Here is a 17230-nt window from a genome sequence, read left to right as displayed (position 1 = left end):
GGTGGAGGCCGGGCCGGGCCGGGCCGGGCTCGGCTCGGTGACGCCCGGGGTAGACAGGAGCTGGAGCGGGAGCGCTCCGCGGCCTGCGGGGATTTATTCGGCCACTGTGGTGGGTGTTACCTCTAGAGCTGTTCCAGAAGCGAAGCTTTCGGCCTGCCCTGCTGTATTTACTCGTCAGGCCATTCATAGCAATGATAGCTCACAAAAAAAAACAAACTAAAAAAACAAAACGGGAAGGGGAAGTTAAACTATGTCCTGCATTCTTATTTATTTGTGTATCATCAGAGTAGTTCTCATTCTTTTGATCTGATTCCCTGCTTGCTTTTTACCCCCAGGTCTGGGTTTTTGTTTTTTTTTCCCAGGTAAAAATGAAGGCCAGGAAAGGAGGGAGATTCAGATCTTCTTTTAAGTTGAAACAAAAAGGCATTGAAGTAATAGGAAAATGGAAAACTGTGCAAATCGACCCAAATCTATTTGCTGAAGAGGAGTTTAGAAATATAGTATGTTTGGAGGAACTTACAGACTACAGGCAAGTAAGTTCTTCCAAAGTGGGAAAAGTAAAAGAGAAGAGAAAGGCTGAGAGTGTTTCAGAAGAAGGTAATGAGGAGGAAGAAGAAGAACCTGTCATCCCTCCCAAAAAGAAGAAGAAAGCCAAAGATTTGAGAAGCAAAACAGATGAAAGCGATCATACTAGTGCAGCAGAATTTGATGTGCCAGTTGATAAAGAGGCAAAGCATAATGAAACAGTCAAATTGGTAGATGATGAGGACCATGGACATCTGGCAAACAGTATGTCAAGAGCAAAAGGTGCTCCAAAGAAAAAGAAAAAAAAGAAGGTAGCTAAAAATAAGGCTTCTCAAGCTCAGGAAGCTCTTCTGTCGGTACCTACTTCTAAAAAAGTTAAAAACTGGACAACAGAAGTTTTATCTGCCTCAACTGATCACAAAGCAGATGTGTCTGCATGGAAAGACCTCTTTGTGCCTGAACCAGTGTTGCGGGCCTTGAGCGACCTGGGGTTTAGTGCTCCAACTCCTATTCAGGCCTTAGCCTTGCCATCTGCCATCCGGGATAATATGGATGTTCTTGGTGCTGCGGAAACAGGTACAGATCTGTCGAACTAGTTGTATGTGCTGGGAACTTGCCATCTCCCCTCTTTAAACACAGCTCATGGTTACAGGTTTGCGTATGTAACAGAAGCAGCATTTATATGTAGAAGAAGAGTTTGTGTCTTCTGTGTATCCAACATACTAGTGATGATTCATTGTATAGTATTACAGCTTTGTAACTTACAAATACAGGAGTTTCTGTCTTTCCAAAGTACAGTGCACAAAGCTTTGAAGTCTCAATGAGATTTTTTTGCTTTTGACAGAAGTCTTTTTGTGTTGTTTCTCAAATTGTTTCTCATTTGGGAACTAACAAAACAGATGGGGTCATTTTTCCAGCAGCCTAACTTCTGTAGATGTACCTGTGCCAAGGCAAAGCAGAGGAGTAGGTTCCTCTTAAGAGGACTCAGTACTAACTTGGAGCACAGTACTAGGTGTGAATATGGTCTAAGCCTTTATTGTAGCAAAAGAGGCTCTACCTCTGGGCTTGCCCTGTATGTGGTCACCAGCCCTTCTCACTGCTTGTGCTTGAAGTATTACATTGATACCTGTAATGTATACAACTCTAACAGAGAGGTGCTGTCTTGTGTCTATCTTCTGATAAGCTCCTACTTTGTCTTTGAATATTGCTAGCCTTTGTGAAATTTGTTATAGCTCCTTTTATACTTACTGCTATGAAGTCTCAGAGCATTACATTGCTGCTCGTACGTTTGAAGTTTTGTCATCTTTAGCAGTGGAACATTTTTTTTTTCTCAAACCCCCTAAAAATAGGAAGCATAGAATAGTTAGGGTTGGAAAGGACCTAAAGATCATCTAGTTCCAATGCCCCTGCCATGGGCACGGACACCTCACACTAAACCATGCCACTAAGGCTTTGTCCAGCCTGGCCTTGAACACAGCCAGAAATGGAGCATTCACAGCCTCCCTGGGCAACCCATTCCAATGTCTCACCACCCTTACAGGAAAGAATTTCTTCCTTATATCCAATCTAAACTCCCCCTGTTTAAGTTTTAACCTGTTACTCCTTGTCCTGTCACTACAGTCCTCAATGAATAGTCCATCCCCAGCATCTCTGTAGCCCCACTTCAGATACTGGAAGGCTCCTATGAGGTCTCCATGCAGCCTTCTCCAGGCTGAACAGCCCCAGCTTTCTCAGCCTGTCTTCATACGGGAGGTGCTCTAGTCCCCTGATCATCCTCGTGGCCCTCCTCTGGACTTGTTCCAGCAGTTCCGTGTCCTTTTTATGTTGAGGACACCAGAACTGCACACAATACTCCAAGTGAGGTCTCAAAAGAGGGGCAGAGTGCAGGAGCAGGATCACCTCCTTCGACCTGCTGGTCACGCTCCTTTTGATGCAGCCCAGGATACAATTGGCTTTCGGGGCTGTGAGCGCACACTGCTGCCTCATGTTCATTTTCTCATCGGCCAGCACCCCCAAGTCTTTCTCTGCAAGGCTGCTCTGTATCTCTTCTTTGCCCAACCTGTAGCTGTGAAAGCATAATTAGAAGCTCCTTGGTTTAAAGGCATCCTTTGTGTCCTTTTCATCTGTTCTAGTTGCCTTATCTCACTGCTTGTCTTGTAAAGCCATTTACTACTCAGGAGCATGAAGGTATAGTAACTAATCAGATATGTAGTGATTTGCATTTTTATTTTAATTAGAAGCTAGGCTAGTGCTGTTAACTGTAATAGGATTAGAAAGGCCTGCAGGGAGAGTTTTTGAAAATGGAACTGAAAATTTAAATGGTGTTTTTGTGGTGCAAAAAAGTGCCATTTGGGCACTGCTGGAAAGGAAATCCCTCTCTAGCTGCAGAATGGGTGGTGGCAGGTTGTGTTGTTATTGTCTAGTTTTGCATCACACTGAGGCAGTAGGACTGTGGTTTGCTCATTTATTTTCTTCTTTCATGAGAGAAAGCCAGGTTCTCTCCAGAGATCCCAATGGGTCATCTGTGTTCCTGTAGAAATCTGGGAGAAGATTGGGACAGTTGTCTGTAAGGAAGTGATGCAACTGGGACAGGCTTTCTCCTTCCTCCTCCCCCTACATTCTAGCACTTCCCATAGCATTGGGCCTGAGGGAGAAACATGACAGGTCAAAAAAACACTCATGTCCCCTTTTTGGTAGTAACGTGAAGAACGATAAGATTTTGATATGGCAGTATCACACAGTATACGGCAGTAGATTCCTGTGGAGAACTGATGCGGGGAATATCAAGGCTCACTGTTTCTGCAGTGGATCTGCCCAGTTCTGTTCATTACCAGGTAGAACTTGTGAAGTTTTTGGTTAAGCAACCCAACTTTATCTGTGTAAAAATCTTACCATTTAAAACCATTGAAAACATGAATTAACTTGAGCTGTAGTGTCTGGGCGTTGCTAAGATGTACTTTTCTCCTGGTTTTGCAAGCCTGACTATGGTATGTGAGCTGTGTGTTGTGAAGATAATATGCGCTGTGAGGGAATTATTTGATTAATTTGTGGGTGAATCTAGTGCCTGCAGAATAGTTCTGAATATCACAGCCCTAATCTAGCTGGGTGCAGTACTGATATTTGCACCAGCCAAATTGCATTACATTTAATTCAAGATCAGCAGTGTTCTTCACCTTAAAAACAGATATTTTGGTAATGCAGAATCTTACCATATCAGTGCTCTGCAAGTACATATATAAGCATTTTCTGCTTCAAGGGCAGAAATGGTAAGGGACCTCCCAGGTTTGGAGAAAGATGGGGAAGGGGATATGAAGAGACTTCACAGCAGTGTTAGTCTGAATAATGGTACTGGGCTTAGCTATGTATTAACTAATATTAAGGTTCTTTCCTAAACAGGCAAAATCCTGTGTTACTAAATTTGGTAAACCATTATGGGTTTGTGATATGGACAAACAATGCTTAAGGAACTGAGCTTTCCAGAGGACTGCTTCCCAGCGCTGGCCTGCCTATTACACCTATTACAGGAGTGGTATAATAGTGTCTTGTGCTCTGGCTCTTTCTTTTGTGGCTGATGAGCTGGTATTGATGAGAACTTTAACTGGGGTGGTTGTGCTACCAGGCTTCTCTTAATATCTTTATTAGTGCCAGTTCAGAAGGGAATATGTGGCAGGAATGTGACTCACAGTTTGGTACAGTAGACCCCTGAAATTAAAGTCAGGGAGCATTTTTGTATTTGACAACTCTCTTGTCTCCAAAGTGCATAATCTGTTTTGGATCAGATTTATGTGTTTTGATAGCAAAAATGTGAGCTGGTGAGAGATCAGGAAATTAGATGGTGTAGTATTTCCAGATACAGTTTCTTAGAAGGTAGTAAACACAGTGCTGTAAATTGAAGATGGAAGTGAATCCTTGAAGTATGGTTTGTCCTTGGCCTCATTTGCTATTCCCTTATTTGGAGAACATGGATTGGAACTGTCAATTAGGGCATGATGTTCTCCTTACGGGCATAAAAATACCTTGCCTGCAACTGCAGTTTTTAAAAAACACTTTGAGAGCAAATGAATCTGCCTGACCTGCTAGTAATTGGAAAAATACCTGTTCCCCAGGAAATTTGCTATTGGTGACCTCAAGACTTATAAAAGGAACAGGAGGAAAGATGCTATTGCTCCAAGTTTTTGGTCTTCTGAAAATCAATAGTGTGTGTCTGTTACAACTGTATAAGAACAGTGTGCGATTGTTGCTTTTCTCATCTTTTCAAATAAATGACTCGTTGGTCTGTGTTATTATTTTTGTTTGTTTTTTTTAGGAAGCGGCAAAACGCTTGCATTTGCAATTCCAATGATTCATTCTGTGCTGCAGTGGCAAAAATCAAACAGCTTAACAACCAGAAATGACAGTGTTTTTAAAGACTCCCATCAGCATCATGATGAAACAAGTTGGGAAAATGAGAATGAAGCAGAAAAACTAACCCATCAGCAGGCTGAAGATTGTGGAGATGATGCATCTTTCACAACAGGTTGTATGAAGGTGCTGGAAAATTTTGAATTTGATTCGGGTGATGAGACTCATATTGTTGACTACCGTAAGAAGAGGCCACTTTTAGGACTGGTCCTTACGCCCACAAGAGAATTAGCTGTACAAGTAAAACACCACATTGACGCAGTTGCAAAGTTTACAGGTATGTAGACCCCATGGGTCATGTCCCAGATTATGCTGGGTTAGGATTTTAGCATTTGTGTTGAGCCAGAATGTGTGCCACAGTTTCTTCCACATTATAAGATTGGGATGGCTTTTGCAAGGCTAGGGTTTGTAGTCCCTGATATTTGAGAAATGCATTAAGAGTCTTCAATGGGTTGCATGTGGAAGTAAACAGTTAATATGGGATATTTTGCTTTAAATTGTTTCTTTTTTTCAAATAGCTATTAACTGGTGATGTAGCAACACAGAATCAGTACTCAGCCACAGCTTTGTCCTGGTTTTGGATAATGTAGATTGTATATGAAAAATAATTTGTATATATATAAGAAATACAGATCATAATTTTCTTTTTGACAGATGTTTCGATCTATGTAGCTAATACATACAGATATATCTCTATATATATCATTTTCATTTACCTATCTGTGTATCAGAAAAAGAAATTGTGGCCATAAATTTTAAGGATGTATAGGAAGGTATTGCTGGATTGTCTGACTTACCTCCTGCAGCAGTCAGGCCACAGCATTTTGCTGGGTAACAAGGCCAATGAAAGACATTCCATCCTGTTCCTTTCTCTTCCAAACCAGAGGTCAGCACATCTGTTAAGTGACTGAGCAAGGATGTGAAACTGTTCAAGATAGGGATAATTGGGAAACAACTCCCTACTTACTTCTCCAATAGCAGTAATTGTTGGTGAGGATATGTAGTGCAGTGAACTGCTTTTAAGCACATCTTCCTTTGGTGTCTGTACATCCTGCTGTGCTCATCAATCTACAGCTAATTGCAAGGCTAATTTTAACTCCTCAATTTATGTCAGTACAGTTCTGATAAGAGTAGTTCTATTTGTGCATAAAAATCTGCTCACCAAGTGATGTATAGTTGCTGCAGCAGAAGATAAATAGAAAGCAGGGCTTTCTTTATTGTCTCAAATTCACTTTGGAAAGAATCCCCACCTGGAAGAATGGGATTCCACAAGAAATAGGAAGAGAGAGCAGTGGTAGCTCGGGTACTGGAGGAATCTTGCACACTAGCATTGAGTTTGTTATGGGCCAGTGTAGTCTTCGAAGAAATAGGGTGAAATAAGCCATGTGTGGACTCTCTGCTTCCAAAGGTAAACTCCCTTTAGTACCTGAGCAAATTAGTTAAAGCTAACTTAGGGTCTGTGCTGCCGTGCAGTCCAGAAAATCATTAATTGGGCAGAAGCATTCTTGTTAGGATTATTCCATAGCAAATAAGCAGTTACTAGCAAGACAAGCATTTCTTGGTCTTATTTTTGGAGGAGCCTGCTGGTTATTCCTAACAGGAACATACCTGTTCATGCAGATATCATTGACAAAACATGAGATTCTGAAATATGGGTTAGCAAAGCTAACAGCTGTGGAGGGCATATGTGATTCTTCCTGCTGTTGGAAGATAGGTACAGTAAAAGAAAAACTACTTTGTTTTTGGCATCCAATTATAATGAGGATTTTTCTGTAAAATTAAGGGCATTGCTGTGCATTCAGTGTTACATAAAACCCTTGAAGTTTCCTGGCCAAAATGCTTGCTGAAAGTTGCGTTGCAGACTTCTTAAAATAATTCTTTTTGGTGGATGGATGTATGTAAAGACATTCACTTATAAATTATTGAGATCAAAACTGTTATTTACGTGTTCTAGGCATTAAGACTGCAATTATAGTTGGAGGCATGGCTGCACAGAAGCAAGAACGTGTGCTGAATCGAAAGCCAGAAATTGTAATTGCAACCCCAGGCCGCCTGTGGGAGTTAGTTAAAGAGAGACATCCACATCTTTCAAATCTTCGGCAGCTCAGGTAACAGTGCCTTTTAGACTAACTGCTGGATGCTGAACTGGGCATCACTGCATGCCGATTGTGTTTACTAACTGATTAAATAATTTAGAATACATAAGATCACATATTTCTTTGCCAGAGTGTTTTATTGAAATGCACAGTGGTTATATGGGTGGAGGGTCAATTGATGAGAAATGTCAATTAAATGTCAGTTAAACCAGTAGCAAAACCACCCTTTTTCCTTTAAAAACCTGTTTTTTTAAAAAAGTGTAAGGCTACTGTAGCTACCCTCGTGTACCTGGTGTTTCTTTGGGTTTTAGATGGGTTTTAGAACTTCCCTCATGTATTCATCAGGAAATGTTCATTTTAAGCATACCAGGTTTGTATTTATATGTACGAGTGAATTTTTACTGTATGTTTTCTGTTTGACAGGTGCCTTGTGATTGATGAAGCAGACAGAATGGTTGAGAAAGGTCACTTCTCAGAGCTGTCTCAGTTGCTGGAAATCTTAAATGATTCACAGTATAACCCTCAACGACAAACTTTTGTTTTTTCTGCCACTTTGACTTTAGTCCATCTGACTCCCACAAGAGTTTTACAGAAGAAGAATGCTAAAAAGATGGACAAGAAGACCAAACTAGAATTGTTAATGGAAAAAACAGGAATAAAGGGCAAACCCAAAGTAATAGACTTAACAAGAAAAGAGGCTACTGTTGAAACACTGACAGAAACCAGAATTCACTGTAATACAAATGAGAAGGACTATTATCTGTATTATTTTCTTCTCCAGTATCCAGGAAGAACCATGGTCTTTGCAAACAGTATAGACTGTGTGAAACGCCTCAGTTCTCTCCTCACAATCTTAAATTGTGATCCTCTTCCTTTGCACGCCAACATGCACCAAAAGCAAAGGCTGAAAAACCTGGAAAGGTTTGCTGAGCGAGAGAGGTGAATTGATTTTCTACTTCCTAGCAGAGGAAATCATGTAAAGGGTAGCAGGGAAAGAAAACAGCTGTTAGAGTAGGAGCGGCTTGGGGAAGGTAACTGAGGAAGCGAGGTTATTAACAATTCAGGACGAGGTTTCACAGGATGGTTGAGGTGATGAACTAGAGCAAGTTCAGTGGAAGGCCACCAGGGATGGTCAAGAAGCACTGGCTTTGTAAGGGTGAGAGGCTTAGGATTTGTATATCACCTGGGAAAAACCTAATGGCAGCCTTCAGGTATCTTCAGGTTATCCAGAAGATGCAGCCAGGCTCTTCACAGTGATGCACAGTAAGAGGGTGAGAGATAAGGGGTATAAGTTAAAATAACAGATTCTGGGTCTAAGAAAAAGCTTTTCCTCCATGAGAACAGTCAGGCACTGGGACAGGCTACTTGTTCTTGGAGGTTTTCAAGGTTCGCTTGGATAAAGCTGTGAGCAAACTCTTCCAAACTTATTGCTCATTCTGCTTTGAGTAGGAAATCGGGCTAGAGACCTCTTTAGGTCTCTTGGAGCCTGAATTATCCTGTGGTCTGGCAGCTCATTGCTGCTGAAGGAGCTGTCACTTGCCCCATTTGCAGCCATATGTTCTTATAACTATCCTGCACTTGTCTCTGCCCCCGTGCCCTAGCTCTGCAGCTCATTTGAATACTTCTGTAAGTCATTTAATCCCACTAAGCCATCAGAAAGCTAACCACTTTTGGCTGAGTTGGGATTTTGCAGGTTTAATTAGATGAATTAGCTTCCTGAGTGTCAAGGTATTCTGCAGCAATGCAAGAAAAGGGGCAGTTATGTCTTTCAGCAACAGTAGGCAGTCAAGTTTGCCCGTGCAGGCCTGTCTTGCCATTTGAAGTTACTGTTTCCTGCTGGCTTTGGAATGGCCTTTGGGAGGAGGTTGATGGTCTCAGTACTTCCATAATCCAGACACCTCAGTTTAGTCCTGCTGTGAAGTGCTGCATGGTGTCTGAGTGTGGGAATTTGTACTTTTTAAATAGACTGAGGCAGGGAGAACAGAGATTGAATTGCTATGACAGATCTGCAGTATTCCTTGGCAAAATGTAGTATCAGTAGCATTGGTCTAGGCCAGATAGGGCATTTTCAGGGACTGCACATTTTCAAGGCAAGAAGAAATTTGTGAGGCCTTCTATCATGGCATCTTGCAGGTTGCAAGCCATAGATTTTTCTAGTTTAATTCTCCTTTGAATCTTGTAGCAATAGAGTATACAGTTGTATGCCATAAAATCTCAAGAAATTCCTGTCACCTACAAGTAGCTCATTTCAGTTGATGGGAGATTTTTAAAATCAAATTGTTCCATACTCTAAGGAGACATCCTTCTCTGTAGCAGACTGTTTATATAAAAGGTCATTAAGTTTTTTAGGTCTTCATTTCTAGGGTAGGGAGAAATACTAATTGTCAGAACAGAATCCCCCCCCTTGTCATTCTAGCTTTTAATTTTCTGAGAGAACTTACGCAAATGCAACTTGGTAGAAGTTCCCCAAAAGCTCTTAATTACAAAGTTAGTAATGTGATTCTCAACTGGTGAAACTGTACTGCCAAAAAGATCAGCTGTGTTGTTAATAGTAATGTCATATCAAGCTAAAGGTATTTTTAAACCCAGCCTGAGCCAAGCACTGAAAAATGTAATGAAAGGGAACATATCCAAATGGTTGAGTTAGGTCATTGAATAGTGACATGCACTAGTGTTCCTGTGAATTGGGAGAGAATAAAAGCATGGGAAAACAGGATCCAGCAAGGTAGTGAATTTCTTTATTGTAAACGGGACAGACCTCCTGAAGGTAGCATTTGCATTTTTTTGTTTTACTTTAAGAATTGCTGTTTCAAGACTGCTTCTGATATAATACTGGGTGCTATTTTCTGTAAGGCCAAACAAACAGTGTATTTCCAGCAGATGATATAGTACAAATCTGTTCCTTAAATTGCTGTGGCAGAATTCTGGGCTGCTGTATTTTATGTTCCTAGGCAGATGGTTTACTGTTCAATTTTATGTTCATTAAATGTTATTACTTTCTCAGCTGTGTCCTCCTCACAACAGATGTTGCAGCTCGTGGCCTTGATGTTCCCAATGTGCAGTATGTCATCCACTACCAGGTTAAATATTATTTTTTTTGCTTTTATTGTTTTGGTTTTGTAATTAAATTTTGTTGATCCCGGACACTAAATCTGTGATTCTTGGTCCTGTGTATAGTCCCAAGTATAGAGATTTAATCATCATTAATTCAACTGTACTTAGAGCTTTTTACTTAAGGATCTCATTGTTGCAGTGGCTGACTATACATAATATGTGATTATATATGACGAATGACATAACAGATGATTCTTTTTGATGATGCGCTTTTTGATGGGCTTTTTGATTAACTTTGATATACAGAGGTGTCAAATAACTCTGAAGACATACAATATTTTTCAAATTAAATGACAGACGGTCAGAAGTTAGTAGAGACTCACAAAAGATTATACAAGGAAGAATAGTGGACTAGGGAACAGGAAGTGTCTCCAGACATCGTCTTTTATATTACCTTCAGCTGCGTTACTTGCAATGTGCCATGTGTATATAAAAAACAATGTCCTGTGGCAACCTTTTGGCCAGAGTACACTAGGTTGCTGCTAGTTTTCCATGGTGAGCTTCATAGTATTTTCTGAATATTTGCAGGTCCCTCGTACTTCTGAGCTGTACGTACACCGAAGCGGTAGAACAGCCCGAGCTGCCAATGAAGGCCTCAGCCTACTACTGATTGGCCCTGATGACTTAATCAATTTTAGGAAAATTTATAAGACATTGGAGAAAAGTGAAGAACTGCCATTTTTCCCAGTTGAAACCAAGTGCATGACTTCTATCAAGGTAAAGAAACAGCAATCTCTTTGCAGCCTGAGTAGTTGCTTGCTTACTTATAATATACGTTTACATTGCCCATCACATTTTTTCCAGATTTCAGATGAAAGTTACTCTTCAGGGCCCAGATTTGAAAATGAAGTTAATCACATCTTATTTTAAACAGTATTTATGATTTCAGTAACTGGCCGAAGAAGGGTGTTCACACATAAATATCCCTTACAGTTTTCTTGCATGTTGATACGCAGAGCTTCTCCTGACTAGGTTCCCAAAAAGAGAACAGGGAAGCAAGTATGATTTGTGGCTCAGGTGCTAAGATGGCTCTGTTAGGTGTTAGACTAGAGAACAGTAGCAGGTCCAGGGATCTTCAGTGGTCTTCATCTGCCTCTTCTCAGTTGATGTTGTGAGTTGTCTGCTGGTTTTAGAAGTTCCTGTATTGTGAGGCTACTGAAGCCCATCAAAACGGTATTTAGTACGAATCTTCCAGGAGATGCAGCTTTCTGAAAGAGGAAGAAATCAAATAAATGCTTCCACAGTCTCATGTTTCTCCTCTGGTAAAGAGAATTTGATAATTATTTTTTTTCTTCCATCTCCTCCTCCATCTGCCCCCTCCACCCACCAAAAGTTTCTGGTTACTGAAAGAAATCTGTTGTTTTTAGAGTGTTTCTTCAGAGGTCCCTTCTGTGTTTCTTGATGAGTAGTTCTCGGCTCCTATCATGCTCTGTCAATTAATGAGTAAATAGATACTGTTTCCACACCATCTCACAATCTCTCCTACGTGTAGTAGTGCTCCTCTCCCCAGAAAAGATGCCTGTAATTGTAAGTACAGGATTTCAGCCTTCTAGGCCCTTCATATGGGTCAGGTCTCATTTACACTTTGCCCTAGGCTTAGTCACAAAGCCGTAGTAGTTGGGACAACTAGTGCTGCTGGGTCTTTATGTCTGTCCCTTTGGCATGCTCATTTCCTGGTTCTGCTTGCCTCCCTTCAAGTTCAGGAAAAGTCTGAAGGGATTTCACACTTGAGAGGAATAGAATTGGTGAACCATGGTAGAAGAAAGACTGAAAGAGAACTCAAGTTTTACAGAGATGGAAAAACTGATTAAAATTTCTTGTAATGGTCTAAGAAGATGTGACTGGTTTATTTTATTAGCTCACTGCACATTTAATTTCCTGTCTCTCTACATCTTAATTATGTGGCAGTTCTAGCTGATGCAGTTAACTGTGTAGCACCAGACTGTTCAGTACGGGTGGTCAGGGTGTCCAGCACAGGGGTTTGTTTTGTGTATCCACAGGCATGTTCCAAGCCACAGAACTTGCTGATGGGTTGATTATTATTGTCAGTGCAGATTTTCTTCCCATAACGAATTAGATCTAAGACAGCTTGGCCCAGCTGGAAGGCTGCAGGTCATGTTAGGTTTGCTGGACATCTTTGCTCTATCAGTGTGCAGCTGGGAAGAAGGACAGGACATTTTGTCCTGTGCCTAAACAAGATCCAGGTGCATTTCTGAAAACAGGAGTACCTTACTCCGTATGGGTGGCAGGAGATTACTTCTTCAGAGTGGGATGAAGGTAGTGGCTGCCCTTTACTCCTGAGACTAGTAACTTTACAATAAGGTGCACCATGTACCTTGGAAATGTCTGAATCATGGTTTGTCCTTTACTTCTCTGAAGTTTTTGTAATGTTTCATTTAAAGAAGGAGTAGTTAACTTTTTGGCTTGTTTAGTAGTTGAGATATTTTAGAAGTCAGATTCTATCATGGAAGTGAAGGAGGAGAATGCTTCAGCAAATGGTCTGTTATTTGAGGCATCGGCTTGGGATATCAGTAGGGAACAGAAGTGTCTCTCTGCATCTTGGTTGCATTGTAATGCATGCTCTCAAGCACTGATTCTGCTGAAGTGCCCCACATTTAAACGTGATCACAGTGTCTAAAATGCACTTTTTTTGCAGGAGCGGGTGAATTTGGCACGGCAGATTGAGAACGTAGAATTTTTCAACAGTCGGGCAAAACAACACAACTCTTGGCTCCAGCAAGCTGCAGAGGCTCTTGAGATTGATCTTGATGATGACATGCTTATGGGCAAGTGGAAATTTTTGCTTGTTCATGGATATAAACCTATGGGGCTCAGGTGCTCTGATAGAACTGGTGTTCAGAAGCAGCTGCACCATGGCAGAATAATTCTTAAAACCTGCAGGGCAGAAGGGGAAGGAAAGGACTGTCATGACTTAGAACATAGTGATGCTGGTATTTCCAGGTTGGCTGTACAGTAGATAGTGCTGGAGCTGAGTGAGTGAGGTGTGAGAGTTCTGGCAAGCTGCAAACAAGTCGACATGTTATAGGACAAGAACCGTTTAGCTTCTGGCAAACATTTTAGAGTAATCTAAGAGCCCAGAACTATCTGCTTGAGTTTTGTTCCCTCTGTGTCAAAGAAAAAGCTGTTTCTCTACTTCAGTTTATCTCTGTCAGCCCCCTGTAGTTAGGCAGCAGGACGGGAGCCTGACAGCTCTGTGTGGGAACACCCAGAAGTGCTAGCTAACGCCAAAATTGTGTGAGCCTTATTTAGGTTGAGCTGTGTGGGCTAAACAGCCAATACTTAGATTCAAATTGCTGAGGTTTTTAGTGGTGTTATAAAAGTAAATAATTTCATACATTTTAAAAATGAAATGTTCTGAAGTCTGTGCCTGAGAGAATGCCTGCTGTGCATTCTCTCAGATAGGGCTGCACAGAATAGCCCTGTGTAGCTAGAGGTGCCTATTAGTTCAGTGCCATGAAGTTTTGCAATGCTTAGATGCACTGTAAAATGCCACATTGTATTCAGATTTTAGGAGCTGAAGGTATGATTTCTTACCAATTCTTTGAAAGCATGCTGAATAGGGGTGCTGCCTGGGCCATTTCAGCTTAAGCTGTTTCTAATGTGTTAGCTGCTAAATATGCAGATGTCTTAATTTTGAAGCATGATCAGATTAATTTTTTTATTTATTCATGGCTGGACTGGCTTGTTCTCAACCACTTTGCAAGCAAACACTGATTGTCTCAGTCCAAATTGTTCAGGAGCACTCTCAGATAATTAGCACTCTGCTGTCTTGTTTTCACATAATCTGAGTGTGCTGTGCTTTGGAATGAGTTTCAAAACAGCACATCCAGTCCAAGTATGTTGTAGCTCTCAAGTGAAGCACTTTGTAATTGCCACACAAAATCTTGCCATATTCGTGCTTTAAAATGTATTCATTCTCTAATTCTTCTGCTGTTTGTTGGAGACCAATTAAAATCAGTCATTCCTCCCATAAAGTAAATGCCTCTTACACTGTTACAAAGGATTTAGTAATGTTCTTTCAATTTACATCACAGCAACCTTGATTTCGTTTATTTTCTCCAGTTCAAGTCTCTGACCCTATTAACTCTCAAATCTCTTCTGTGCCCTTCTTTCTCCTGTGTTATTAAATCTGAACACCTCGTTGGTGTTCATGTATAAGGAGGAAAGGGCTTCCTGTTTTACAGATGCTGAAATAAGGCTCATAAACTAACAAAATACACAGAAGAAGCTTCTGCCTGAGGTAGAAGCTCTGGATTAACACCTTGTATTCTGGACCCCCTTTCCTTTTGTTCCTGATTCCATTCAGGGTTGAGAGTCCACTGAATGATTTAGTAGAATAGTACGTGGGCTATAATTGCTCAGTAGTCAGGATTCTTCTTGATCTTGTTATCTTGTGGACAGCCTTGGTGATCTGAAAGTGTCACAAATGACTGGCAGACTGTATGGGAGTTGTGACCTTGTTAGAGGAAGATGAGATTAGCATCTCACTATAGCATTACAAAAGCCTGGTGAAAGAGGCCAATGCAAGTTCTTCTCTTGTTGTAACATTCTGTGTCTTTATTTTCTGCCCAAAGGAAGAAAAACTAGTGAGGAAGAAGAAAGCCAGAAGCAAAAGATATTGAAGGGGATGAAAAAACAATTAAAACATATATTGTCCCAGCCACTGTTTAAAGTTCTTATGAAAACCAAGTACCCAACACAGTCTGGAAAACTACTTCTGCCTCAGACATCAGTGAGCATTTCAGAATCTGCTCTGGGTACCGTGTCCAAACAACAAGCCAAGAAGAAGAAATCAATAAAATTAAATTAAGTAACTGAGTGAGATCACTTAGTGTGATGGAAGCAAGGACAATCCTTATCAAGGCTGTCAATGCTTATGGAGGAACTCAGCTAAAAGACACGTAGTATCAGAGGATGTTGCCTGTGTCTTGGTTGTGCAGGCACAAAGCAAAACGTTGACTTAAAGGGCTCTGTTAACATGCAGGTGGTTACAGTTGAATCTTGTCTTGAATCTTGGGTTGTTTTTTTTTTGACTGATTTTTTTTCTTACTTTGTGTATTAATAGTAGTTAATTTGGTTTGAAATAACTGTTTATTACTCCCTTTTGTGAGATGGGTAAAAGCTACTGGGTAAAGTTCCCGGTGGGCATACTTGATTTAAATTTTAAACTTGGTTTAAACAGAACTTGATCTGAATTTTAATGTCCTTAAAGGACAGGGGAAGATAGGCTGTGTACAGTCCAAGTGCAGTCTGAGCTGTTATTAGTGGGAGGTTTGGCTTTTACTGCAGCCAATTCAGTGAGATTGGCAGCAAATATAGGCAGTGTTACCAGCAAGTCTATAATTGTGGTTATGGAAATCTCTTCCAATTTTCTTTCTCCTCTGATAATATCTCTCTGTTCTGTTCTCCGCTGGATCTAATTCCATTAGTCCTGTGTTAATATGTTTTAGAATGTGCAAAAAAAGTCAAGGTGACAATGGGCCAGGACTGACCTTGGAAGATGTGTAGATTTTTGAGGAATAAATGTTGCTACTCAGTATTTTATTAATTAATATCTGGAGTTAAGTCTGTATTTTGAAACACATTAGAACCTTTGCTTGAGTGGGACAGATGTGAAATGTCACTTCTGAAGAGTGATTACTAAGAATTATGCTTGTAAATCATTTTACCTGACCTGAGCAAATAATTTTTAAAACATATTTTTAAAAATATGTCAGAAAAGTATATTTTTAATTTTTGTCAAAATATATCTGCTGTAAATCCCAAAGACTGTGTCTGTTTACAGTCCCTTGAGATTTCTAAATTCCTCGTAGCAGATGCTGTTTGCGCTTAGCATGCAAGGGGAGGGGAAAAGCACCCAAAAGGTAAGAAATAGCACTGGGATCTGCGCTGATGGGAGCACAGGGAACCTTCAGCTGTGAGCTCTAGATCGGGCTGAGATTTTGCATGTCACACAGTATAGAACCAGTGTTGTTGCCAGGATGGGAGGCACCAGTTTACTCAGCTAGTGAAAGAGCAATCTGTGGCATTGCGTGCCCCCTCCAACCACTTGCTGGTTATGTGAGAAAGGCAAAGCCTTTACTCTTTAATCTATGTAAGTAATTAAGCCCCCTCCGACCTCCTATCTCTGGAGGGCTTTTCTTTTGCTTTCTTGCCTTACTGAAGAGCTGTGACATAAGCATACAGAGCTTATCATTTATGTATGAAACTTTGCTTGCATTGCACTGTTTGTCCAGTGCCCTTCAGAGTAAAAGGGGGAAGTTTTGCTGGGGAAGAGATGGTAGGGTTCTGCTTCCTCACCCATGTGAAAAGATGACACATCTTTGAAGTTAATGTGACATCTGAAAAAGAATTTAAAGGATGTTCCTTGTAAGGAAATCTGAAAAGGAAAAAATAACTGAGCAAAGGCAAGCATGCCTGCCTTCCTTTTCTGTGCCTTTTTAATCACATTCTTACATTATGGAAAGGAAACTTGCATTGACTTTGCATCCCTGAAGGGATTGAAGACCAGGTGGGCCTTTTCTGCATCTTGTGATGTATTTCTGCTTATAATTCATCAGCAAAATCAAGGCTGAATCCTGACACTAGAGCTGTGCATCTCCTCCCTTGTTTGAAATTTGCATAAGGCAGGACAGTTTTGGCAATTTATAATTCCATATAATTATGAGAACTGAATTGGGTGACAGTGAGGGGGTTGTTATTTCCTCTCCATCATTCCTGTCAAGTTTTTCAGCTGCTTCTGTTAACCTATATTTACCAACCTAGTTCTCACACTCCTAGCCCGCTGTCTTGCTTAGTCCCCCCAGGATGGATCTCGACACTTCTGCCCTCCTCACCACCTTCATGCTCGTCTGTGGGGCATGCTTTGCTGCTGGTTTTCTCCCACAGCCTCTGATGTACTCAGCCTGAGTTCTCAATGCTTAATCTGCTGATGCTGCACCCCCACAGGAGCTCAAGGAGAGCTTGGACTCTATAAATATCTCTGTGTCTTAAAAAAAATACTTGTCTAGCGCTGTGAAAGCTCTCTTGTGGCCTCCTGCTTTGCCTTGTCCTTACCAGCATACCTTGAGTCC

At 40.9% G+C, this 17230-nt stretch overlaps 1 protein-coding gene across 2 annotated transcripts; it reads left to right on the top strand.

Annotated features, from left to right (window-relative positions):
• Positions 1–333: 333 nt before the first annotated feature.
• DDX24 (DEAD-box helicase 24) lies at positions 334–15924 on the top strand. 2 transcript variants are annotated; one of them, XM_061463889.1, is made up of 8 exons: positions 334–1101; positions 4832–5203; positions 6881–7034; positions 7446–7961; positions 10027–10102; positions 10665–10853; positions 12793–12922; positions 14732–15924. In XM_061463889.1, exons 1-8 carry the CDS (start codon positions 369–371, stop codon positions 14965–14967), a joined length of 2406 nt encoding a protein of 801 aa, XP_061319873.1. In that variant the 5' UTR covers positions 334–368; the 3' UTR covers positions 14968–15924. The 2 variants fall into 2 exon arrangements, with proteins under 2 accessions (XP_061319873.1, XP_061319872.1); XM_061463888.1 differs by having other exon boundaries at positions 12793–12926; positions 14736–15924.
• The last annotated feature ends 1306 nt before the right edge of the window (positions 15925–17230 follow it).

The sequence above is a fragment of the Pezoporus flaviventris genome, unplaced genomic scaffold (assembly GCF_033815535.1).
Source record: "Pezoporus flaviventris isolate CSIRO_AGI_PZ_B2104156 unplaced genomic scaffold, CSIRO_AGI_Pfla_v1 ptg000036l, whole genome shotgun sequence".
Taxonomy (NCBI): domain Eukaryota; kingdom Metazoa; phylum Chordata; class Aves; order Psittaciformes; family Psittacidae; genus Pezoporus; species Pezoporus flaviventris.
Note: the sequence above shows the minus strand (reverse complement) of the source record. Positions and strands in the feature narration are given on the sequence as shown.

Excerpts from the sequence above, each read along its gene's own strand:
- DDX24 (XM_061463889.1), top strand. The coding sequence starts at position 369 with ATGAAGGCCAGGAAAGGAGGGAGATTCAGATCTTCTTTTAAGTTGAAA. Across the intron at positions 5,204-6,880 it reads CGCAGTTGCAAAGTTTACAG|GCATTAAGACTGCAATTATA; the intron begins GTATGTAGACCC and ends TACGTGTTCTAG. Across the intron at positions 7,035-7,445 it reads TCAAATCTTCGGCAGCTCAG|GTGCCTTGTGATTGATGAAG; the intron begins GTAACAGTGCCT and ends TCTGTTTGACAG.